This window comes from Pavona decussata, unplaced genomic scaffold (genome assembly GCF_977016875.1).
Source record: "Pavona decussata unplaced genomic scaffold, jaPavDecu1.1 SCAFFOLD_182, whole genome shotgun sequence".
Classification (NCBI taxonomy): domain Eukaryota; kingdom Metazoa; phylum Cnidaria; class Anthozoa; order Scleractinia; family Agariciidae; genus Pavona; species Pavona decussata.
Genome location: NW_028145592.1, coordinates 40,001 through 64,952, shown reverse-complemented (window position 1 = coordinate 64,952; position 24,952 = coordinate 40,001). Strand labels below are relative to the sequence as shown.

The window sequence follows — 24,952 nt, the reverse complement described above, 5'->3', positions numbered from 1 at the left end:
CATTATAAAAGTGATGGGGTGCTAGTCATAGTTTTGGTACCTCTTGGGGTATCCAGTTTCAAAAGGTCCACATGCACATCTGTACCGGCTTTTAAGGTTCTCTTCAGGGTATAAGTAAAGAAAAGGCTTATGACAGTCCTTTCTAAAACCTTCAAAAGATAAAAAATTTGCAATTGAACTTAATCCATGTTATCAAACATGTCAATTACTCTCAACAGGTCAGGGTATTTTTTTGTTTTTTTTGTTTTTGGTATCTCTGATAGGTACAATTTACGTGGAGCGATACCATGAAACAAAATCATAGGACCTTATAGGGTTTTTCTTATATACCCAGTAGGCACCACTGTCACTTTTGAAAGGAAAGGGTAACTATAGTAAATATAGAACCATGACAGTGCAGAACAAAAGAGAGATAACAAATTGGACCATGAGTATTCAAGGCAGCGAAATCGAGTCGACAAAGAAGCTGAACCTTTTAGGAGTGACGATAGACAGCAAACTAAACTTTAACCATCATATTAACAACGTGTGTAAAAAAGCAGGCCAAGGGATTGGGGTCCTTATAAGACTGAAAAACCTGATACCAACAGAAGCCAAGCTGCAGCTATATAAAGCCGCTATTTTACCACACCTTACTTATTGCCACCTCACCTGGCACTTCTGCAAGGCAAGCGATAGGAGAAAGCTTGAACGCATACAAGAAAGAGGACTCAGGGCAGTTTTTAAGGACAAACATTCTAGCTACGAGAAACTACTGGCAAAAGCAGACATACCATCGTTATACAACAGACGATTACAGGGCATTGCCATCTTCATGTGTAAGATTAAGCATGAATTACTTCCACAGAGACTTTGTAATCTTTTTCAATTAGACAGTGGCTCGTATTACTTAAGGAAACGAGAATTTGTTCAACCTCGATTGTCTTCGGTGACATATGGAAAACACTCGCTTCGTTACCTAGGGCCTAAACCGTGGAATGATCTCACTCCTAGAATAAGATATAAACCCTCTCTGAAGCAATTTAAAAGTGCCATACGTAATCAGGACCTTACTGCCCTAGCTGCAAATGTCAGTGACTGTCGAGGCTGCAAGCTATGCCGAGAATGACTGTGGTTTACATGTTTTTTTTTTTTTTTTTGCGATTGATTGATGTAGAAATTTGTAATATTTTAATATGGTTTTACTATGTAAATTTTAGTTCTTTTTTAGCTAGATTTAGTTAGGTGTCCACTATTAGTAGAGGGGACTTCTCCCCTCAGCTACATTTTTTCGTAACACGATAATTAAGTTATTATTATTATTATTATTACTATTATTATTATTATTATCATTATCATTATCATTATCATTATCATTATCATTATCATTATCATTATCATTGTCATTGTCATTGTCATTGTCATTGTCATTGTCATTGTCATTGTCATTGTCATTGTCATTGTCATTGTCATTGTCATTGTCATTATCATTATCATTATCATTATCATTATCATTATCATTATCATTATCATTATCATTATCATTATCATTATCATTATCGTTATCATTATTATTATTATTATTATTACTACCATTCCCAGGGTAGAAACCCTGAAACCGTTTCAGCCTAGTGGATTTACCTTTTCGGGTGAAACAACCGCAATTGGTCTGCAACCAATTGCATACACGTAACATCCAAAGTTGTTAAATGGGGTGAGCTGAAGCCAGTTATTTAGGTGAGTGCATTCTTCACGTCACTTGCCCAAGTGGTGAGTGTTCTCAAAATTACATGTATGTTTACATGTACAGTCCTGTTTATATTTAGTTGTGCTATCACGGTTAGGGGGCGTGTTCCAAACTTTTTCAATTTCAAGTACTAATTATTCACTGCATTATAAACTTAAATTCTCTATCTGTCAAAGTTTGGCTTCCTGCCATCACAGGATAATCAGCATCATGAAGTGATTTGGAGAATTACTACTCCCACTGGATGGGATGCTAGTCCATCACAGGATACTCAGAAGGTGTATTACTACTCTCCATGGACTGAGGGGGAGAAGGGGTATTCAATTCACACACCGTTTAATACCCCAGGGAATAGAAAAACTGAAACGCTTAACCTAGTTAAGTTGCTTTTGGTTTAGTGGCGAGGGAACGCTCGATTTTCCTTGATAAGGTTTCAATTTTATCCAAAATAATGACTGAAACGCATGATATCCTCCTGCGAGAATTGGTTATCATCCTAAATTTCGATCCTACTCCGTTTGGACATGAAATGAAACTGGAATGATTTCATATTTCTGTATTGGATGAGACACGTAAGAAATCGATATGTTTCCATTGATTTATATTCGGTTTCTATAATTTTAAGAGATAATCAACCGTGCTCAACACCACAACAGAATGAAACTGAAACAAGCTTTAATGGGCAGTTATCTTCCACTCGTTACATTTGTAGTTATTGAGAACTATTCCTATTCTAGTTAATCACAGTTTAGTTTGTCCTAATCAAAGCTTACAAAACTTTTTTGAAACAAGCTAAAAACTTGTTTACAGGTAAATTTGAAGCCTTTTTGATGCTTTTAACGGGACCTCTTTCCTCTGGAAAGCCATAGAAATGACCTTGTTTTAAAGTCGTGCAAGATCCGTTAAAGTCAATGGCGGAATATGCGTACCAGATTCCAGCGTCACTGCCGACTTGGACACCTTTGGCACCACCTGGGAAGAATTTGTCAGGTCCCTTATGCTCTCTGTGATATCCTAAATAGTTTGAAAATATGTGATTAGATCGTAATTATCAATATCAACATTTTGTAGATCATGTCTTTTAGGTATCTTTTGAATTATCTTATCTAGCTGAGTTGAGCTGGAAGATAAACTGAATGACAATAAAACCAATACAAATCATGACTTCGATTTCTTTGAATTTTATATAGAGCTGGATATAAATTCAGTGTAATGTTTCGGCCTTACCATGGTGTCCCCTTTTTTGTCTTTTTCTTCCCACAGTGTTACTCCATTGTCATAAGACATGATCTGAAATGAAAAGGAAATGTATAATTGTTAAACTCAGGTTTCTTTTATGGCTCATAAAACGTTAGTTTCACTCTAATCAAAAGCGAAACAACTCACAATAATTCAGCAGACTAAAAATTTGTACTAGCTAGTGTCAAGAAAGGCTCTTGAAATACTTTTTGAAAACTTTACCTTGTGAGGTTGTTGAAGCTTCAGTTGGATCAGTGCTGAGATGTATCTGAAATAAAGATCCAGAAAATCCGTAAAGATGAATTTGGTGGAAACCTTTTTATTGCTTTGGGAACAGTGCACCCACACATGTAATGAATATGGTCGTTTTCTTTTCCATATGTGGTCACAAAAACTAGAGCCAGAATTTTAACCATCAATCATATCTGTCAAGTCCATTGAAGGAGAAACTAATACACTGTTTACTCCATTGGTTAAGGCTTGACCTCCTTAACCTTAATCACATGCAATGGAAATCATGACTACCCACGCCTACACAATAGAAGTGTATTTTGGAGCGGTACGTGATCGATGTAGGAGTCACCTGATATCAGCCAGATAAGCTTCTTTCTTTAAACAAGTTCCGCCCAAGCCTGTCAAGAAAAGATGTTTATTTTTGGATGAAGGAAAATTCTTGTGGTCGGCTAACTGTCAGAGGTGTGGTCAAATAAAGCAATTTTTGACGAATATCATAACAAAACACTTATGAATTTGTTCAAACTATTAGACAAGAATTCGATGCATTTTATTTTCCACAGAATTGGAAATGACATTAAACGAGAATAAAATTAGGTTAATACACGGTTAACGTAAGATAATGTAAAGAATCTTAAAAATTGCATGCACAGTGATTCAGATTGTTACTGCATCCAACGCCTATTAAAATCCTGCAAAATTTTCGTTTCTGCTGAACCACAGGTATTCATGCTACATTAAATAAATTCTTATTGGAGAACGAAGGACATTGCGAAACTCTGTTTGCAAATTAAGAGCTATCTGATATAACCTATATTCTACAACTTCCATCTCGAATGCAACTCATACACAGATTTAAGGAAGCACCTACTCGTAAAGGCGTCCTACAGACACTGAAGTGTTCCTATAAATAACACGCTTATATAACAAACACTGTTTGCACTTTACTCCCCTGGGCCCAGTTGTTCAATGCCCAATTAAGCTAATCCTGGGTTAACGTGAACTTTGATCAAGATTCATTACCTATCAATAAAGATTCTTCCAAAAGAGTTTTGACATAGACTTTTCTTTAACGTCAGCTAAAAATTGGATTTTGAAAATTTAGCGAGCGAGATGAAAACCTCGGTTAACTTTTAATCGGAAATTAACGTTAGTCGGCTTCCGAACAATCGGGCCCTGATCGGCAAATGATATCGTAGCCAAGGCTTTGTAGTCTAAATTGTTGGCTGACATTTCAGACAAAAGGCTTTGATACTGTTTTGGGACAATTTTATTTGTTTTATAGGCCCGGTTCAAACACCATACTTCATATGAGCCGAATCGAATTCAAAGAATTCATATGAAGTACGGCGCCTGAACAATTAAGAACGGCAGATCTATTTCTGATCGGCTCAGCTATTTTTCTGGCCTGGCTCAGCCGGGAATAACGACTGTGGACCGACTCTGATTCAGACGCCGTACTTCACATGAGCCGAATCAAACGCATAAATTATTACAAATCTACAATTTTCTTCAGTCATAATAAAACTTACGCTTCGGTGTATTAATTTCGGGTGAATTAAATCAATTCAGCCGGGATTAATAATTTGGGTCGGTCTAAATTCGAATTCGATTCGACTCATGTGAAGTACAGCGTCTGAACCGGGCCTAAAGAGAACTTGATCTAACTTGATATCGATGGCCAAGCTTAGGCCCGGTTCATACGTCGAACTTTACATGAGCCGAACCTAATACCTATTAAGGTCGACCCAAATAATTAAGTTCGGCGGTTGATTCAGACGTCGAACCTAACTGAAGTCGAACTTAATTAAAGCTCAAGTGAAAAAATAGATTTTCGTGGTCAGCGGCTGTTTTTTTTTTTTTTTACTCAACAAGATTCAGAATGGCGGGAAAGATGGATTCTGACATGGAAGAGCTTGTTTGGAAAAATTATGAAGACAGACCAAACACGGCTCCTATCGGTCGGGATAGGAAGAATATGACCTTCAAAGCTAATTTGCTCTTACGAGTACGTCTTTCAAAGATCTCCCTTTTCTGTACGAAGGGTCTTTGAAGATCTCTCTTAGCAGAGGCTGATTTTCTATCAAGTGCCATTTACTCATCTGAATTGTTTTAGGTTAGGCACAAAAAGGCGATATTCCATAACAAACGGCAAAATGTTTTTGCGCGTTTTTTGTTTGTTTCGTAGTGTCGACATTCTTTCGCTAAAATTTAGTTCTGAGAGAGTTTTATCTATAAGGTTATCGAGGTAACCTCTGTCGCGTTATCTCTGTTTGAATAAAGTAATGTTTTCTTCAAATGTTGTTTTTGAAGGTTTTGCTCTGAGAAGTCTTGACGTTTCGCCTTTGATATTGCCTGTATTGGAAGTTTCTGTCGGTTTGAAGTGCGTGTGCACATCAAGAATAGATTCTTTTTTTATTTTTTAATCTTTCGCATCTCAGACCAGCATATTTAGTTGTTTCGAAACAAGAAGAGCAAGCACATTCCTCTTTTCCCGCATCTTGTTCAAAATGAAGTCCTTTACGCATGCCAAGTCGATGAACGCGCAGACCCCTGGGATAGATATAATTTATATAATTTATACGTAACGTATGCATTTGGTTCGGCACATGTAAAGTTCGACGTCTGACGCCCGGTTCATACGTCGAACTTTACATGAGCCGAACCTAATACCTATTAAGGTCGACCCAAATAATTAAGTTCGGCAGATGCGGAGTTCAGACGTCGAACCTAACTGAAGTCGAACTTAATTAAAGCTAAAGTGAGAAAATAGCTTTTCGTGGTCAGCGGCTGTTGTTCAGTTACTCAACAAGATTCAAAATGGCGGGAAAGATGAATTCTGAGCTTTTTTGCTAAAATAATAAAGACAGGCCAAACACGGCACCTATTGGTCGAGATAGGAAGAATATGACCTTCAAAGCTAATTTGCTCTTACGAGTACGTCTTTCAAAGACCTCCTTTTTCTGTACGAAAGTAGGGAAGGGTCTTTGTAGATCTCTCTTAGCAGAGGCTGATTTTCTATCAAGTGCCATTTACTCATCTGAATTGTTTTAGGTTAGGCACAAAAGGGCGATAATCCGTAACAAGCGGCAAAATGTTTTTGCGCGTTTTTTGTTTGTTTTGAAGTGCCGACATTCTTTCGCGGAAATTGACTTCTGAAAGAGTTATATATATATAAGGTTATCGAGGTAACCTCTGTAGCGTAATCTCTGTTTGAATAGAGTAATGTTTTCTTCAAATGTTGTTTTTGAAGATTTTGTTCTGAGAAGTCTTGAGGCTTCGCCTTTGATATAGCCTGTATTGGAAAGTTTCTGTCGGTTTGAAGTGCGTGTGCACATCAAGAATAGATTTTTTTTATCTTTCGCATCTCAGACAAGTATATTAAGTTGCTTCGAAACAAGAAGAACAAGCACATTCCTCTTTTCCCGCCATGTTGTTCAGAATGAAGTCCTTTGCAAATGCCAAGTCGATGGAACGCGCAGACCCCTGGGATAGATATAATTTATATAATTTATACGTAACGTATGCATTTGGCTCGGCATATGTAAAAGTTCGACGTCTGAATCGAAGTCGAACTTTTCCCGTTCTATTCGACTGGCGCCGTTCTATTCGACTGGCGCAGTCGAATAGAACGGCGGGTCGACCCAAATACAAATCTGTCGATCCTAACTGATTCATACGTCGATCTTTACATGCGCCGAACCAAATGATTAGGTTCGGCTCATGTAAAGTTCGACGTTTGAACCGGGCCTCTGACGAACTTTTGCCGTTCTTTTTAGACTGGCGCAGTCGAATAGAACGGCGGGTCGACCCAAATACAAATCTGTCGATCCTAACTGATTCGTTCGGCTCATGTTAAGTTCGACGTATGAACCGGGCCTTAACAATGCATATCAAAATAGAGCTTTAAAGCGGAAAATCGATTCGAGCGAAGAGAAAATTTTGCTTTCAGTGATATAAAAAAACGTTACTTTCAGGTTACCTTGTACATGGAACTTCGTATAGACAACAGCGATTGTCCTTCATCTATTTGAGCGGACTTCGTAGCTCATGATCAATATAACCAGTTCGGAAGGATACCAGTTCTGGAAGAAAGTGTGACGTCACATTTCTTTTATTCTTGCGAAAATACGCAAAAATCGACAAACATAATAGAGAGAAATTGGGGCCGAATGCTAAAAGCTCCTTATCAGTCTCTAGGCGCAATATCCGGGGACTTTGAGTAGCAAATCTGGTAGAAACAAGATGGCTGCTAGCACGGTCGCATTTTGGTGACGAAATTACAGTTAACAACCTATATTTCAGCAACGAAAGTTTGTGGATCGTGGACGCCGCCGCCATGTTGGCGGACATGAAATGTGAGTATATGTTTTTTTGTTTTGTTTTCTCTGTCATGGAGAATCTTCTAGTCCAAGAGAACAATTTTCCTCGAATGTGCCGTTGATAAGTGATGTTTTTCAATTTTGGAAAGTTTCGTCGCTGGTAACCACCTAGGAAAAATGGTAACCCTTTTTAAAGTTGACTGCTTGGATGCTTTGCTCATACACGGTATGCATTCCTTGATATATCGCTTCGATCTGGACAGGAGCGCTTATGTTTACTCAGTCATTAACGTTTTGAGGCATAATTTTAGGCATCATTTGAAGGTGTGGTAAATTAGTGAGAGTATAGGAACTTAATTTACAGTCAGTTACTACTTCGAAATAAATTTGGGTGTTTGCCAATCGCTGTTTTAAAGTTTGCTGATGCTTCATCTTTCATGCTCCTACTGTTACAGTTTTCATTCCTTGCTAAATTTAGTTTCATGTGTCTTGACTGCCTACAGAAATTGTACGAAATGGAGGTTCATCACCAAATTATAGAGAACTCTTGCCGCATTTGTGGAGCGAATCTTCAAGTTAAAGGAAAACGAGACAATGTGTAATCTCTTCCGGTAACAAATTTCTCAATTGTGGCAACAAAATGTGGCTCTGGATTCCCCAGCCCCTTTGCATATGTGCAATAAAGGTACAGATTTCTGTGCGCCAATGCTCCCTATACTTACGTGGAGAGCTGAGATTCAATAAACGCTGTGTTTTGTGGACCCCACACGCAATTTGCAAGGCAAAGATTTTGATTATCTCCATAAAAAATCATCAGGAATTATTTTTAAAGTTATTCCAAAAAATTATATATGTAAAACTTAACTGAGAAGGAGATAAGCATTTTTCCATAAATTGTAACAAGATGATTTGTGACACAGCATAGCTCTGTAAAAATATTTTATATTTTGAGCAACATACCGCAGTGATCCTGACTTTGTTGCTGTTCTCTTGTTTTATAGTGTGGTTACAAGGATTACCCACAACGACAAAAGCCCTTCCTACCTCACAAAAGTGGGTCAAAAACAAGCAGGCAGGAGGGCGGGCTACATCCCTGTAAATGTGTGCTACTCGTTAAGCATAACTGTGTGGATGAGGCAATGGCAGCAATAACAACAGGCCTGACAAATGTTGAAGTCTGAAGGAGGGGAGATGGAAATACAGGTTTGTTGGAAAATATTAGTTAAAGTGCATTTGTATGTGAAAGAGGGGAAACTACAGGAAGAATACGGTAGTCATTTTACTTTTCTCCTTCATTCCATCTTTCCCAGTGCCCTCTGCTAAATCACCTTGGGCAAGGCAGTAGCATTACAGTACTTTTCAGGGCCGTAGCTAGTATAACTAAGGGAATGTCCGTGGTTAAATTCTTTTCGTTGGTATTTACTTTCCTCCTTCCAAAAAAAAAAAAAATAAAAATAAAAATCACGAGACTTAGGCAAGTGCCTCGGTTTGCCTCAAAGCAGCTATGGACCTAATTGTGGGTTTTCACACAGCTCTCGTAACTAAGATATAATTCTAAGTATTGTTTCATAACAATAGGCTTTTATTAAGGACCAATATTTAGGGTACATCATAGGTGAGAAGGGCTCTGTGAATCCTCCCCATGATATGCTCAGTTATGGATGCAAATTAAATAAATTAATTGAAAATTGGATTTGAGATTTTTTACTAGGTGGATGGAGGAACAAAGAAGAAAAAGATGTAGAGTATTGACATGAAATAAAATAGTACTAACCTGAAACCTTTTAACTGTTCATTTTTTCTTTCACATTTGCATTTTTGTCTCAATAACAAGAACAAATTAAACGTTCCCAGGTTTAGATGAAATGAATTGCAACCAAGGATTTTTCAATTTACAGTCACAATAAACCCTCTGACACCCATCAGGATCTGAGATAGACTTTTAAAATTATATGAAAAATGTTCTGCTGGCAATGCATGAACATAAATGTACTTTTCCACTTACTTTTACACTATATCACCACAGAATCAAATTTTCAGATGAACCCTGCAAGGGCAATTAAGTGTGACTGCAAAACAATTTCAAAGACCAACATTTATTGTTTCATTTCACCTTTCTTGGTACAGGCATAATTACTATACTGAAATGTAAACTACAGTATTCAATCAACAAACTCTATGGCACCTTTTCTAGCCACGCTTTATGTTTTACAAAATATCACAAAAAAAAAGTAAAAGGTCTGAACAAAATGCAATAACATCACAAGCTCACTCCATATTTTTTCAGTCTTAGATGAAGGGGCGCTTTCAATGATACCTCGCATTACAGGCTCGCCTTAACCATTAGCCCTTGAGTAACCGACTTAAAATACTATGACATGTAGGTACATTCGATTAAAGAAAGAAAACACACAACTTAAGCCCTGGCCAAGCGAATAGGGGTTGACTATCATCAACTCCAGTCGGGCCAAACGAGAACGAGAGTTATCGAAAGTCCGTCACGAGTGACCCGTTCATTTCATTATGCGTTAGAGAAAACTCTCGTAGACTCTCATGACAAGTTTGAGCACGTTCAAAGTCGAGGAGAGCGCAAGAGTTTTAGGCCAAACGAGCGAGAGTTTGACCTCTCACAAACTCCATAAACTCTCTTCGATCGGACCCGTGCGTAAACTAAAATAAAACTGGAAAGGGCAAACTTACGAGAAGAGAAAGCGAACTCCGACCATTTCTATGTTGGCAATATGCTCTTTTACGACTTCAGAGTTGCAAACACGACGAAGAAAAAAGATTACGGCACGAAATTAAAAAAAAACCGTGTGTACTTTCCTCTTGTCCGCCATCTTAAATTTGACTGAAGAGAAAATTGTTTTCGTTTCTTCCAGAACTGGTATCCTCCCGAACTGATAACGATATAGCAAAAGAGAGTCTAGTCATTCAACCCTCTTTAAATGTATGTATGTAAATCTTTATTTAAACACCGAAAATCATCAGTTAAGCTTAAGTTAAAAATTAAAACTAATTACAACTGCTTTACAAGATTGCCGTGTGGAAATCCGATATATCAGCTACCTTCTTGATATTTCGCTTGAAATGCTCAATGGATGAAACATTTTTTAAGCTTTTGGGCAAGTTATTCCATAACATGGCCCCGCTGTAAGAAAAGCTTCGTTTCAAATAATTGGTGTTTGGTTTGGACAGGGACAGCCTTCCCTCAGAGTTTCTTAAGTCAGTAAGCAGAGTGACGCTGAGAGAAAAGACTTTGTAGATATTCCGGACCAAGGCATCATTAAGGCTTTTTGTTTCTTTCGCCGAAGCCTCTCCCAGTCGAGGGTGGAGAGAAGGTGGTTTGAGCTAGTATCAAAAGGTAATTTAGTAATAACTCTGGCTGCACGATTCTGTAACTTTTGGAGCTTATCATTCAAGTAACCACTCAAACAGTCCCAAACGGGGCTGCAGTAATCAAAATGAGGCATAATGAAAGCGTTATAAATTTGGATTGCAGTTTCTTTGGATATAAAGGGCCGCACACGTTTTAGGGCGCCTATAGCTGAAGAGACTTTCTTGCAAATCTCTTCAACGTGTTTACCCCAAGAGAGTTGGGCATCTATGGTAAGACCCAAAGATTTGGTCTTATCGACTCTCTTGATAATTTGGTCATCAATTCTAATTTCTATATCGTCACATTGGGCAGATAGTCTTTGTCTTCATCCAATAATCATTAGTTCTGTTCTAGCAAACATTGAGACTGAGCTTGTTAGCTTTCTGCCAACAGCTAAGGTTATTTAATTCAGGGGTTAGAGCTAGCTTAAGCTCTGTTAACGTCTTAGCAGATAACTTAAGATTGGTGTCATCGGCAAACATTCTTGGTACAAAGGACCCAATATGCTACCCTGTGGCACGCCGCAACTGAGGGTACGAGCAGATGATAGTTTGCCACTGACATTACATCTCTGTGTTCGGCCACTTAAGTACGATGAGAACCATTTTATAGCTGGCTGATCGACACCCAAGTATGTACCCTGTGAGTTCGCGCATATACGTGATATAAAGAATAAAACGAAAAACAGCCCTTCCAATTCTATACAATACGCATACTGTATTCTCCCATCGCTCCACAGTCGCTTTAGAAACTAGCCCGGCTCTTATCTAGAAGTACTGTAGTTTGTTTGCACGAAATTTCAATTAATATCTGCCTGAATGGGTGACGGAAAGGAAAACTATTAAACTGCGTCGCCGATTTACACAACCTCCCCATGATAACGGTGATCTAGCATTATCAAACCGAACTTGTTCAGTTTTGTCTTCGGAAATACCGTACGGTAAGAAATCAATGCTTTTACTGAGTTCCGAATCACATGACTTCAGTACGAAAAGGAAAGAGCTGGAGAAAAGAAAAATGCAGATTCAGAAACTTCAGCTTGCACTCGAATCTCTTTTCGGTGGCCAATTTACCTTTAGTTATCAACTCTGTTGATAAACCAAATATTCTTAGTTTAATGGCTTTAGCTCCCGCGAGTCTCCTGTAGCTCAGTGGTATAGTGTATCCGAACTAGTAATCGGAATGTCTTAGGTTCGACTCCTGATAGGAGCACTCGGAATTTCTTTTTCCGAGTTTGCCTGTGTCATTACTGAATAATACATCATTCTCATTCTTCTCTTTCAAATTTAGGGACACCTGAACATAACAACAACAGACTTGTTTTTCCAATACCATATATCAGACAATCTAAAATATTAGAATTCAGAAATAAGAGCTACATTTACTCTGTTTCTTGACTTCTTTTCACCAAGTATATTTTCATGTTACAAGTTTTGAAAACGATATTTAAAGCATATGTGAAAAGCAGAAAGCGAAGTTCGGCTAATATACTTAAAAACAATTGGTAAACTGACAATCATTTTTTTCGTTGTGTTCGCTGAATCATTCAATCACCTTGTAAACTAACAACATGACGCCCAATATCAAGTAAATGCTAAAGTAGCTTTTTTTTTTATCTGGTGTTCAACTTGGTACAAATTACTGTTGCGAAGAACATGATACAAGTCAGCGACCTGATTATAATCAGGTGATTATAACACTACAGCAGTGCGGTGTATAACGACGGCAAATATCACAAAGTTTCATTGATCATTGTCCGACAGCTTCAGTGGAAACGTCGGTATTATCCCCAGATAATCTTTTCATGCTTTTAACAGGTCTTCCCAGGCCCACTTGTGTAGTGCCGACCAGGATCTAAATTTACGCTCACTCCTTGATAACCCACTTGACTAAACACCTGCCATTTCATGGCCGTTTGTTCCACAATAATCGACTTGGCTCCATTGGGGAAATCACACGTCAGGTTCTCTGAGTCTGGAGAATCTTTATTAAGTTCCTGCAATAAAATCAAGTATTATGTCAACGTAATAAAACAACGATACCATACGAGCAGTGAATCTTATACTAGAAGCATGCTGGTGACAATTCCAAAAAGTTGGATTTTATAAAACTTTTTAAACACAATGGTCTTACAAGAAAAGCAAATGAGGGAGAACATATTAAACTGAAAAACTAATGATTCAGTAAACTCGGCAGATTGTAGCCAACTCTCCAGAGATCGTACTTGCAGACTTGCAGATCGTACTTAGGGACTTTTAAATAAAATATAATTTAGGAAATAATTTTGTCCCTTAGCAATAAACAGTATTCTTTTGTGGTCGTCCAAATAGAAGTACTTGTTGTTATTATATAAATTTCAAGATTAACTTCGTTTACACTTCCAGTAGACTAGCACAGACTACAGCTGAACTCGATCACATTTTGGGTACTTTTGAAATATAGAAAAAAGCCGTGGCCTACAGTCAACCCAGGTCACGCGTGAACGATATTTTTGAAATTTGAACGGAGTTTTAAAGTTACATTTCGGTTTTGAAAATCGTCAACGAGATTTCAGCCCTGGTGAAAAACCTCACAGGATCTTCAAGGATCTTTAAAGATCTTCAAAGACCTGCCAAAGATCTTTAAAGATAAAGATCCTCAAAGGATCCTTATAGGATCTTTGAAGATCCTCCAAAGATCTTCAAAGATCCTGCATATGCAAGATCTTGTTATACTATCTGCAAAGATCCTCAAGGAATTGGTAAGGATCTTGCAAGGATCTTTGTAAGATCCTTGCAAAGATTCCTGCAAAGATCTTTGCAAGGATCCTTCAAGATCCTCAAAGATTTGATGAGGATCTTTGAAGAACCTTACAAAGATCCTTTTAAAGATCTTGCAAAGATCTTTGCAAGGATCCTTCAGGATCCTCAAGGATTTAATGAGGATCTTTGAAGAATCTTACAAAGATCCTTTTAAAGATCTTGCAAAGATCTTTGCCAGGATCCTCAAGGATTTAACGAGGATCTTTAAAGAACCTTAGAAAGATCCTTTTAAAGATCTTGCAAAGATCTTTGCCAGGATCCTCAAGGATTTAATGAGGATCTTTAAAGAATCTTAGAAAGATCCTTTTGAAGATCCTGCAAAGATCTTTGCCAGGATCCTCAAGGATTTAATGAGGATCTTTGAAGAATCTTTAAAAGATCCTTTTAAAGATCTTGCAAGAGATCTTTGCCAAAATCTTCAACAATTTAATAAGGATCCTTCGAAGATCTTGCAAAGATCTTTGTCAGGATCCTTAGGGCTCCTAAAGGATTTTTAAATTAAGCTGAATTATCTTTGACGGATCTTAAAAGGATCCTTGATAGTAAGGATCTTGCAAAGACCTTTGCCAGGATCCTTCATGAGCTTCAAGGATTTAATGAGGATGTTTGCAAGACCCCTATGATAAATAGAAAAAAAAGGTGATGGAAAATAAAAGGCCATTACACTTGCAATTACAGTGTAAGCATTTGGTAATTTATTTTATTAATCAATAAGACCGTTTATTCAAATACACTTCGCAGTCCAAAGACTGAATTGCGTGTACAAATAATTAAATTGTATGAAACTGAAAAACATAAATATATATACAAAATATAGAAAAAATTTAATAATTACAGGTAACATATAATAAAGAAGAATGCATAGAACTCTGCGAGAGGAAAAAGGACATTATTTAAAAAACTACATACTACTACTGACTAATAATAAAAGAGTTCTTTCAACGATTGGTCTTGCACACCGGAATTATAAAACGGTTATTGCTCCTAAGCTTGTGGGATGAAAGGGCAGGTGGAGGCAGCAAATTTGAGCGTTTGTGGTTTCTTGATGAAGATATAGAGTTAAAATAGTTTGTTCGAAAGAAAGTCACACAGATCTGCCCGCTTTAGTAACAAATACATTTGTCACTTTTAAAATTAAGAATCAAAATTTCTGTTTCTACTGAGTTTGAGCTTCCAGAGTAAATAATTATACCTTAAAGGTGTGGGAAAGTACAGACTGTTGACTAAAACTCTGAAAGTTGCAATAATGCAATGTCATCAATACTGTTGGTTTTTTGCTTGGAACTATTGCTTGGATGTCTCAGAGAAACGGGTACGTGGAATATGGAATTTCGTTTTGGCAATTTAAATTTGTGATATGTTGCACCAAGATTCCTGCTTTATATGGCTTCCCACCAAAGGATATAATTCAATAGACAAATAAATAAGTTTACTCAGCTGATTGTCTGATCAGTGCTTGTCATGCAGCATGATACTGTCTTAGTGATACTCAGACTCAGTAATTCATTCTTATAAATAAAGAGTGATTTCCAATAGCTAAAAGTTTGCTCACAGTCTTCATCAAATGATTACCCTGTCGCTTTCTTGCACAATACTTCTTTTATAAAGGAAACAAGGAAACCACCGGGCCAAGAGCGGCAGCCATCTTGGATTTCCATCAGACTTGGAAGACTGGGCACGAGCAAAGCCAAATTTGGTCAGCAGCTGTATACTGCAGGCTCGCAGAAAGACCGTTTCTTTTGGATTTTCGCAGGACTCAAGAGAACAAGGCACATTTCCTCGGTTTTTTCTTCTTTTAAGCTAGAAAATGATGGCTTTAAGCAACAAATCGTGGACAACTACTTTTTAGAAACAGGTAGGCTTTAATATCAATGATTTTGATAAAAGACTGGCTTGAAAATGTGATGCACAATTCAACCAAATGAATGCATGTGCTTCTGTGAATTTAGCTACAAATTCATCTGATCTCGGTTGTCGAGGTAGCCATTTCCTATTTATTTTTAAAATAAAACATTTACAAACGTTTTTATGGGGTAAGTTTGTAGTTGTAGCGCTAGTTGAAATGAACAATCAGATGATTGTAGTTGTACTGAGAATCAATTGCAAGCTTTATTTGTGTGGTGACTTATTCGATCGAGTATAACATTACTTTAATTTGCCTGTGATTTGATTGAAGTTGAAGGTCATTTGGGGGAGTATTATAATGCCCACATGTACAATAAAATAGCACCATCAGTTAAAACGAATGTGAACACTGTAATCACACAGAAGAACTGACTAAAGTGCATGATTTTTTCTCTTTTTGCTGTAGATCTTCAACTCAATGTTGTTGTCAAGGCCGATACCCAAGACTGCAGCTTCAGAGTGTGTGAAGTCACCAAATCCTGCTCAATAAGCTAAGTCACTTGTAAGCAGGGGAGCCTATTTTAAACTGATTTAGTATGGTTATGAATTGTGACTTCTACTACTATATATACTTAACTCAGGAACAATGAAAAAATAAAAAATTTTGTAACTTTGAGCCTTGAATCCATTACTTGATGTTTGATAGTTTAATAGAAAATTAGAGGGTCAAATTGTTTTGGTCATGTAAATTACAAGCAGATTGGTACTTTTTTGTCTTTTAGCACTGTGCTTGCACAATTATTATGCCTATCAAATTTTTATAGTAGCACAACATTTGCTGATGTTGTGATTGCACTGTTTTGTTACATTATTCATTATCTAGAATATAGTTATTCCACATTTTTTGGGTCATCACGAGGGAAAAACTACAATTTTTCTGAGCCACTATAAATGTGTTAAAGTTGTGCAGACAAGGCAGTAACTTTTAAGTTTTGTTTAAGGCTGATAATTTAGAGAGGGATTTTGACTTGCACTAATGTTGTGAACAACATCTGTTGAAATTTGTTGCACTGTGTAGCCTTGTCATTAGAACTTTTGTACATAATCAGCGCTTGCTATAAGTTATTGTTTTTCTGTTATTATGTTTTCTTGTACAAACGTTTTCACTGGCAATTGTCAAACCAAATTTTAGAATAAAAATTATTACAGTTTCTTGTACATTAACATTAGGATCGTGATCACCCAGGCTTCATGTTGTAGTCAAAATTTTGTCCATCATGGTTGAGGTAAAATATCCATCTGCTGAATATTATTCTTTCACAATACATATTAAAAGTTATGTTTCTATTTCTGATTTTATTTACACAAGTTATTTTGTATTGATTTAGCATTGTAGACCTACATTTATATACAAATAAATTCCTGAATCTTAACTAAAATAAGTTAGGGATTGTTCAATAAAATTATCCCTTTTATGACATGCTGATGTTCTTTTTCATCTACATACTACATGTACATTCTCAACAGCTTATTCTGAGACTCACCAGAAATTTAAGTCACAAATGTTTTTGTGATTTTGGAAAGTTCAAAGTAGTACAAGATCTTGAAAAGGTTCATTCAAGATCCTTGAAGATCTTTTGCAAGATTATTGAAGATCTTCAAAGATCTTGGCAAGAGCTGCAAAGAATCCTGTAGGATCCTTGAAGATCTTTGGCAAGGTTATTGAAGATCCTCAAAGATCTTGAAAAGGTCTGCAAAGGATCCTTGAAAATCCTTTTAAGATCTTTGGCGACATAATTGAAGATCCTCAAAGATCTTGGCAAGTTCTGCAAAGGATCTTTGCAGATCCTCAAAGATCCTGGCAAGATCTGCAAAGGATCCTTAAAGATCTTGACAAGATCTTGGCAAGATCTGCAAGGATCCTTAAGGATCTTTGAGGATCCTCAAAGATCTTGGCCAAGATCTTCAAGGATCTTGGCAAGAAAGTTGAGGATCCTTAAGGATCTTGGCAAGGATTTTTGAGGATCCTTAAAGATCTTTGCTAGATTCTTTAAGGATCCTTAAAGATCTTCATAAGGATCCTCGAAGATCTTCATGAAGATCTTCGAGGATCTTTAAAGATCCTCAATAGATTTTCACCAGGGAGAGTTCCCGTATAAATTTCCCTAGCTTATTGACGGTATAAAGCTATGAATTTTTATTTACATTGGAAAATTGAATATTTCAAGAATAACAATTGTTTCTCAAGTATTTTGAATCTTTTTTTCCACTTATGCGTCTTTTTCGGAATGATTTCCAGAGAAATGTCCAACATTCCATTCACACGTCGGACATAAAACAGAGAAATTCGAATAATCATTTCATTCTTGGAAATACTGTTCACGCGTGACCTGCCGGGTTGACTGTAAAAGGATGCAAACTTTTTCAGAGTTGATCCTTGCTTTCTGTAGACAAACTCCGATCCGTTTGATTTTTCTAACTGAAGACGAATCTGGTCTCTTAAGCGATGAAATGACAAAGGAAAAGCGCGAGATTGTTTGGCCGCCAGGGTGAAGAACTCAAAATCCTTGTTTTAAATCCTTTTTAAATCCTTTAAATCCTGTTTAAATCCTTGTCTTCAATCTATAGTAACATTGGTTTAAGCCTTACCTCTGTTTTGCCGCCGTATCCTTCAACCTCATACAATACCACAGTTGCAGTCTGTAAAAAATAACAACAATTAGTATAATTACTCAGGTGATTATAGAGATTCTGTTGATCTGATTTGTCGAGGATTGCGTCATATCCTGCTATAATCACCTCCCCCGAGGTGATTATAGCGGGAGCACTAACTTTCAAAATGGCCACTTAGCGATTTGTTGACGTTTCTGAAAAAGAAGTAAATAGGATGAAAGAAAATGCAATTCCAAAAGGCACTAAAAATGCAGCTAAGCCCGAGGTGATACTTTTCGAGGGCAAGAGAAGAAAATTTTGCTAATTGTAATAAAAAACCCTTGTAAATTGCATGTTGTCGATGTCGGTGACTTAAAATGAAGACAACAAATTAAGCTTAAGTTAAATTCGAGCAAGATTTTCTCTATTAACAGAATGATTTCACGAACAAAACTAGTTTAAGACAGAATTTGAAAGCATGGAAGTAAACAAGATGAATAAATGTCTCTCTAAGTTTTACGTTTCAGTGACGAGAAAAGAAAACAGTTTTTATAATCTGAAAACTAGTCCTTCGTAAAATAATTGTTAATTATTTTACCACGCTGTTTCTGATGTTTTCACACGTTATCATAGCATGTAAAACTAAAAAACAAAATGCATCTGTATAACCCTGGTAAAGCAATGTATTTCTCGTTTTGGTCAAAATCTGGTGCTCCATTGTATTTCGTTCGTTAGTTCGAACATTAGACTCAGTCTCTTCAGGATAAGACAATCCTGGGTTTGATACAGAACTGTATTACAAGACAAAAAGGCTGTTCCACCTAACACAGCACATCAAGTCACTAATACTTCAGGGGCGCCCAACCAGGTTCACTTTGGTGGATACCTATTAAGAAGGTCCTACTGTTAGTAATCGACACGGAAATTTGGATATAGTCTTAAAGAAAATCTAAAGTTTTCTTCGGCAAAATGCCAGCCAAAATTTCGTAACACTGGGCCGAAAAACTAATTCCTTTCGTTTTCGAAGGTGCAAATTTTTTGTTCAGATGGGAAAAATGGAAACCTAGGATTTTATGTAACACCGAACAACAGCTAGTAAATTAGGGTGCTTATAATCTGTTTAATTCCCAAAACTTTGTGCAGCTTAAATTTTAAAATCAGCTAGGTTACACAAATACGTCTTTAAGAGGGCACAAAACGGGACCTGGGAACACAGGAGACAGCATTTTAAGTATTATGATGAAAAAATTGCCTTTCCTATTCTCTTTAGCATTCTAAATTTTAAGTTGTAATTCCAACAGGATTTATAGTTCAGTTCAAGCCCCAATTTATACAAATTTTACCTTTTTGGCAGCGAATTTTCTCATGCTCTTTACAGAATTTCCTAGGCCCATGGCATCTAAATTTGTGTAGCGCCGACCGGGATCTAAGGTGACTTTTGCTCCGTGATAACCCTTTTCAGTGAACACTTGCCATTTCTTCGCGTTTTCGTTCATTATAATCAAGTTCACTCCTTTTGGGAAGTCAGGCGTCAGCTCGTTACGATCCGAGGAATCTTCATGTAATTCCTACAATGTAAAAGATGATTTTAATGACTACAAGAAGCCCAGTTAATAGTGAAAAAATGGATTGATCATACGGGCTTTTCGTCTATCCCTTAGTGCCTATTCCTTTAGTCTCGAGATAATGTCAAAAGAGAACTATCCTGATTTAATTTTAAATTGTGGGTACAGAAGGGTAGTGTGGCCCATACCTGTTCGCCTTAATTAACCGCCTCAGAAATTTAGATTTAATTTTGAACAACAACAAGCGTTTTCTTTGGTATACTGTCTCACTTACAATTTTCGTGAAACTGAGAAAATTACTCCCTGTTATTTTGAAGGGACAGAAAATGCCGTTGAGAGTGCGAAACAAGACTTGCTATAAAATTTCAAAACATGATCTAACCACCATTCAAGGAGACTAAAAAAATCAGCTTAAGTCAGAGATACGAGCAGATCAAACGACATTAGCCGTACATATAAATATCTCTTTTCAAGGCCTTAAAACGAGCTTGGAAAACAAGACATGATATATATTTGAAGTCTTTTGCTTAAATTTTCTAATTGGGTGTCCCTGAAGTCTTCATTATGCAAAAACTATGGGAACGTTATGTTACACGGTGTAATATGCTTCAATATTTCAGTTCGCATCATGTTCGATATACTTCCAACATTTTACTCTGCATTTCTCAGCACAAACCTCGGTCACATATTACCCTGAGAATACGTTTTTAGAACTGGTTATTTCTTACTTGTTCTCTCCCTCCGTATCCTTCATTCTCATATAAATAACCAGTGACTTGACTCATGGTCTGAAAGGAAAACATTATGGATTAATGACCATGTACGAACTTTTTCCCAATTTTTTTTTGTTTGAAAAAGTTGAAAAAGAATTCCCCAAGGCTACACAAACCTCACAGTTATAGCTGAACAAAAATTGTTGAGTAATTGCAAGTTAACAACCAGCAAATTCAAGTGAAAACAACGATCCATTTCCTTTCATTCTCAGTGATGGTCTGGTCAGTTTTCAGTGAACGACTGAAAACCCATACAGAGGATCGTCAAAAACAGGAAGATTTTTTACGTTAAATTTTATTGTTAAAGGGAATCGCGGTTTTGTAAATAGAAACGTTGTGTCGAAATAGAAAAGTAATAAAATTCTATGTTATCCTAATTTTGGGGGGTTCTTGTTCGTTATAATTGGCATACTATTGCTGGATGATCTTGCCGGAAAAATACAACAACAACAACAAACAACACTTTATTAAAAATAGACAGTTACAAGGTGTTTATATACCTACCCACAAATAGCTGAAGCTAGTCGAGGCGGGTAGGTATGTTTATACTTATATTAACTAAATACAAATACATTTGGTGTTTACAACTGAATTGACTAAAATGAAAGTTGAATAAGTAGTAAACAAACAAGTGACGCAAAAAAAAGGGATTCGCTAGCTGATAGAAATTAAAGGATTGTTACGTATGCACAAGCTTTTCATTATTTCAAGAATTGAAGAAGGTGTAAGGTAAGCATTTTCTTTTTTTAAAATGTTGATTAGTATTTCATGTATTTGTTTTTTGAATAGGTTTCTGTTGTCAGACTTTCTAATATTATCCGGTAGAGAATTCCATAGCCGTGCGCCAAATCGAGAAAATGAATTCTTTAGTTGATCAAGACGTGAAGACATGATATAAAATTTGTCGGCAGTTGCTGACCTGGTGTTGTAGGAGTGTACTGATCTGAGACATGTTTAAATAAATTTTGAATATGAACAGGTGCTAGTTTGTTTTGGATATCATACATTAAAATAAACAGGAAACAGATTCGACATAGAGAAAATGAACAGGTAGGAAGTTAAGTTTAATGAAGTGAGGAATAGCGTGTTCACTTTTTGTAGAAAAGTTCATCACACGTAGAGCTCGTTTTTGTAGGAGAAGGAGCTTTTCTAAGTTGGACTGAGAAGCTTGACCCCACGAACTAATTCCATACATGAGGTAGGGGGAAATAAGAGATTGATATAACTTAACAAGAATAGAAAAGGGTACTCATCGACTGCCGGCTTAAAAATGTTAAATTAGAAAAATAATGTAAACATGAATCATATCTCAGTGTTAATGCGTGGTTAGATTTGGAAAAGCTTGTTTGTGCATAAAGGGGATCCCGATAACAGCCGCGTCATAGTCGCCATATTTACGTATCGACGTGCAGTGACCAGATTCACGAAGCCCACCTAAGTTTATAAGATGTTTTTTAAGTATGGTTTCTTAACAAAAGCCTAATGTTGGAATAACAATAGACTATTGTTCAGAAACAATACTTTGGTTATGTCTTACTTTTGGAAGACTTCGTGAAATTGGCCTCTTAACGTATTTTCGTTGAAAGACTAAAAAAGTTCAATTTTTGGTCGAAGTACATTGAATCACTCTTATGTAAGGATTTCTCGCTAAGAATAGAATTGAAAAAGGAACTGAGGGAAGTGTTTTATGTTGTCAGTTTCATAATTTAGTTCCCATAATGATTACATAGACAAGTAAAAATAAACGATAAAACCGAACAAAGGTTCATGGTCATGACGCCATTAACCAGACCTTTACTTATAAGCATAATGATTACACAAGGCGAAATTATTATGGTCTCAAGTTATGGAAACTGATTAATCTCGGACCTTTTACTCCTAAGGCCTGGATGGTATGTTCCGGTAACATACATGACGGAGGATTCACTGGACACACATAGAACTGTTTGGATGAACAAGACTTCAGGTATGGGCAATGCAAACACCAAATCGATTTTTAAAGGGGCAGTGTCACCTATTGAATTGAATAGCCAAAGAACGTAATTTAAATTCGATTATGAATTATGAACTAATGACATGAATAACCAAAAAACATAATTTCAATCAACGGAACCGTTAAACTAATGGATCATTTTTGTTAAAAATAAGCCTATTACTACACAGAAACTAGTGTTAGTTAACTATGGCTGTAGATGGCTAAGATTAAAATGGATTTTTTGGAGAAATTGCTAAAAAAAAAACTGATTGTAGTTTGTTCTTCCCAGGAGAAATCACTTAACCTTTTTTTCTCGATGCTCTAAGAGCAATAAACTTGATGCTAGCGAAAAGGTGCCTTGCCAAATATTTGAGCAGTTTCGACGAAAACATGAAGGAATCTCCATAACAATGCCCCTTTAAAATATTAAGAAAAAGTGCTATTCTCACTGAATAATTAATTAGCGCATCATGAAACGACCTTTCAAATTGCTCCGTGGCCCTGGGGATGGCATTAGTGCATTTCGGGCTTTACTTATTAATAAGCTAGGCCATGTGGCTTTGATTTTACTCTGTCACAGCGCCGTCCGCCGAAACGAACGGCCGAGTTTCGTTTTTTCTAGTCGGTCAACCAACACCAGCCCGTTTTTTTTTTTTTCTTTTCTTCGCTTGAACTGTGGTTTCTTTCTTCATGGCGGAGCCGGCGGGCGATTTACCTGCGTTGCCACCAGCACCAGAACCGCCTCCAGAACCTCCGGCGGAACCTGCGCCAAGACCGGCAGCAGAACCCGTGGTGGAACCTAATCAGGTATTTTTTCTGTCTCTTCCGCTTTGTGGTACGTGTTTCGGCTTGTTTTCGTATGCTAGTCTTCTGTCGTAGGCCGTCTTATCATAGTTTTTTCTTTGGCGTTTCGGTTAGTTTGGTATTCTTACCTGTTTTCGCCGGTTTCGTTATCTGGGTGGTTTTTACGTGCCACGTGTCCCTTGGGTATGCTTGTTTGTTACCGTTCGTTCCCTTGTTTCTTGTGTTTTCTCTGGTGTTATCTCTACAAGTTTTTAGGACCTTTTTTATGTTCGTAGGTTTTACCTTTAGGAGTAGACCTTTATTCTGGTATTGTTAAGTTATGTTTTCGGTTTATGCCTGTTTTGTTTTGCGGGCTCCGGGAGCCCATACTTTATCTCTCGTTTCGGAAACCGCTTTTAATCCGTTGCATATTTTAGGTTTTTGGCTCCGGGAGCCGGGTTGTAATGTATCTTTTGTTGATTACGGTTCGGGAGCCAGATTTTAAAGAAGTTTGTTATTAACGGTCCGGGACCGTTTTTGGCTCCGGGAGCCAGTTTTTGTAAGAAGATTGTTATTAACGGTCCGGGACCGTTTTGGCTCCGGGAGCCAGATTTGAAAGGAGTTTCTTATTAACGGTCCGGGACCGTTTTTAGCTCCGGGAGCCAGTTTTTAAAGGAGTTTGTTATTAACGGTCCGGGACCGCTTTGGCTCCGGGAGCCAGTTTTGAAAGGAGTTTCTTATTAACGGTCCGGGACCGTTTTTAGCTCCGGGAGCCTAGTTTTTAAAGGAGTTTGTTATTAACGGTCCGGGACCGTTTTGGCTCCGGGAGCCAGTTTTGAAAGGAGTTTCTTATTAACGGTCCGGGACCGTCTTTAGCTCCGGGAGCCAGTTTTGAAAGGAGTTTGTTATTAACGGTCCGGGACCGTTTTTGGCTCCGGGAGCCAGATTTGAAAGGAGTTTGTTATTAACGGTCCGGGACCGTTTTGGCTCCGGGAGCCGGCTTTAAAGGAGTTTAGTCTTTACGGTCCGGGACCGTATTTTTTGCTCCGGGAGCCAGCTTTGTAAGCGGTTTGTTATTACGGTCCGGGGACCGTTATTAGCTCCGGGGGCCAGTTTCAGGGTTTGTTGTTTACCGTACGGGACCATCCTTTGGCCTCAGAAACACAGTTTTGTGTTTATTGTTAGACGTTCGGAACCCGTTTCCTTAGGGTACGGTTTCGTGGTTCCGGGACCCCGCTGTTTTATAGGATTTTGTGCGTTTGGTCCTAGACCCTCAGGTATTCAGACCCCGCCCACGTTTTTGGAAAGAATTTCGTTTGAAATTTTAGCTTTCTTAGTGTTTCACCTTAGGCTGTATCAGTCAAGGGCTGACCCTCTTTTTGCTTTCGTATTTACGATTTCTGTCCGCGCGGCTCCGGGGCTGTTTGTCTCTAAGCGATCTTTTCTTTGTGTTTCGGGATCGTTCAACCCTTAACAGCTTTTTGGTTCCACACAGAAGTTTTTGTTCAGTTCACCGCCCGGTTTGTTTAGTTAAGAGATCATCGTTAGGTCGGTTAGGACGGCTTATATTTTAACGTTTGCGTTTGTTTATCTGGTTGGGAAGAGACATATCTGGACTACTCGCGTTTTGTCTGGGCCCTCGCTTAACCCTAGGTGTT

At 37.5% G+C, this 24,952-nt stretch overlaps 1 protein-coding gene and 1 long non-coding RNA gene across 2 annotated transcripts in view; one reads left to right on the top strand and one right to left on the bottom strand.

Annotated features, from left to right (window-relative positions):
• LOC146462966 (gamma-crystallin D-like) overlaps positions 1-21,488 on the bottom strand; it is a 49,609-nt gene extending 28,121 nt beyond the window's left edge. The window contains exons 1-5 of the mRNA XM_085084987.1: positions 21,456-21,488; positions 20,492-20,551; positions 19,542-19,766; positions 18,196-18,246; positions 12,798-12,896 (exon numbers count right to left, since the gene is read on the bottom strand). Coding sequence (XP_084941113.1) covers positions 12,798-12,896; positions 18,196-18,246; positions 19,542-19,766; positions 20,492-20,551; positions 21,456-21,488 — 468 coding nt within the window. The remainder of the gene's footprint in view (positions 1-12,797; positions 12,897-18,195; positions 18,247-19,541; positions 19,767-20,491; positions 20,552-21,455) is intronic.
• LOC146462967 (uncharacterized) lies at positions 13,756-17,026 on the top strand. The gene is made up of 2 exons (XR_014857011.1): positions 13,756-15,556; positions 16,013-17,026. It is a non-coding gene; the product is annotated as an uncharacterized LOC146462967 (long non-coding RNA).
• Positions 21,489-24,952: the final 3,464 nt, after the last annotated feature.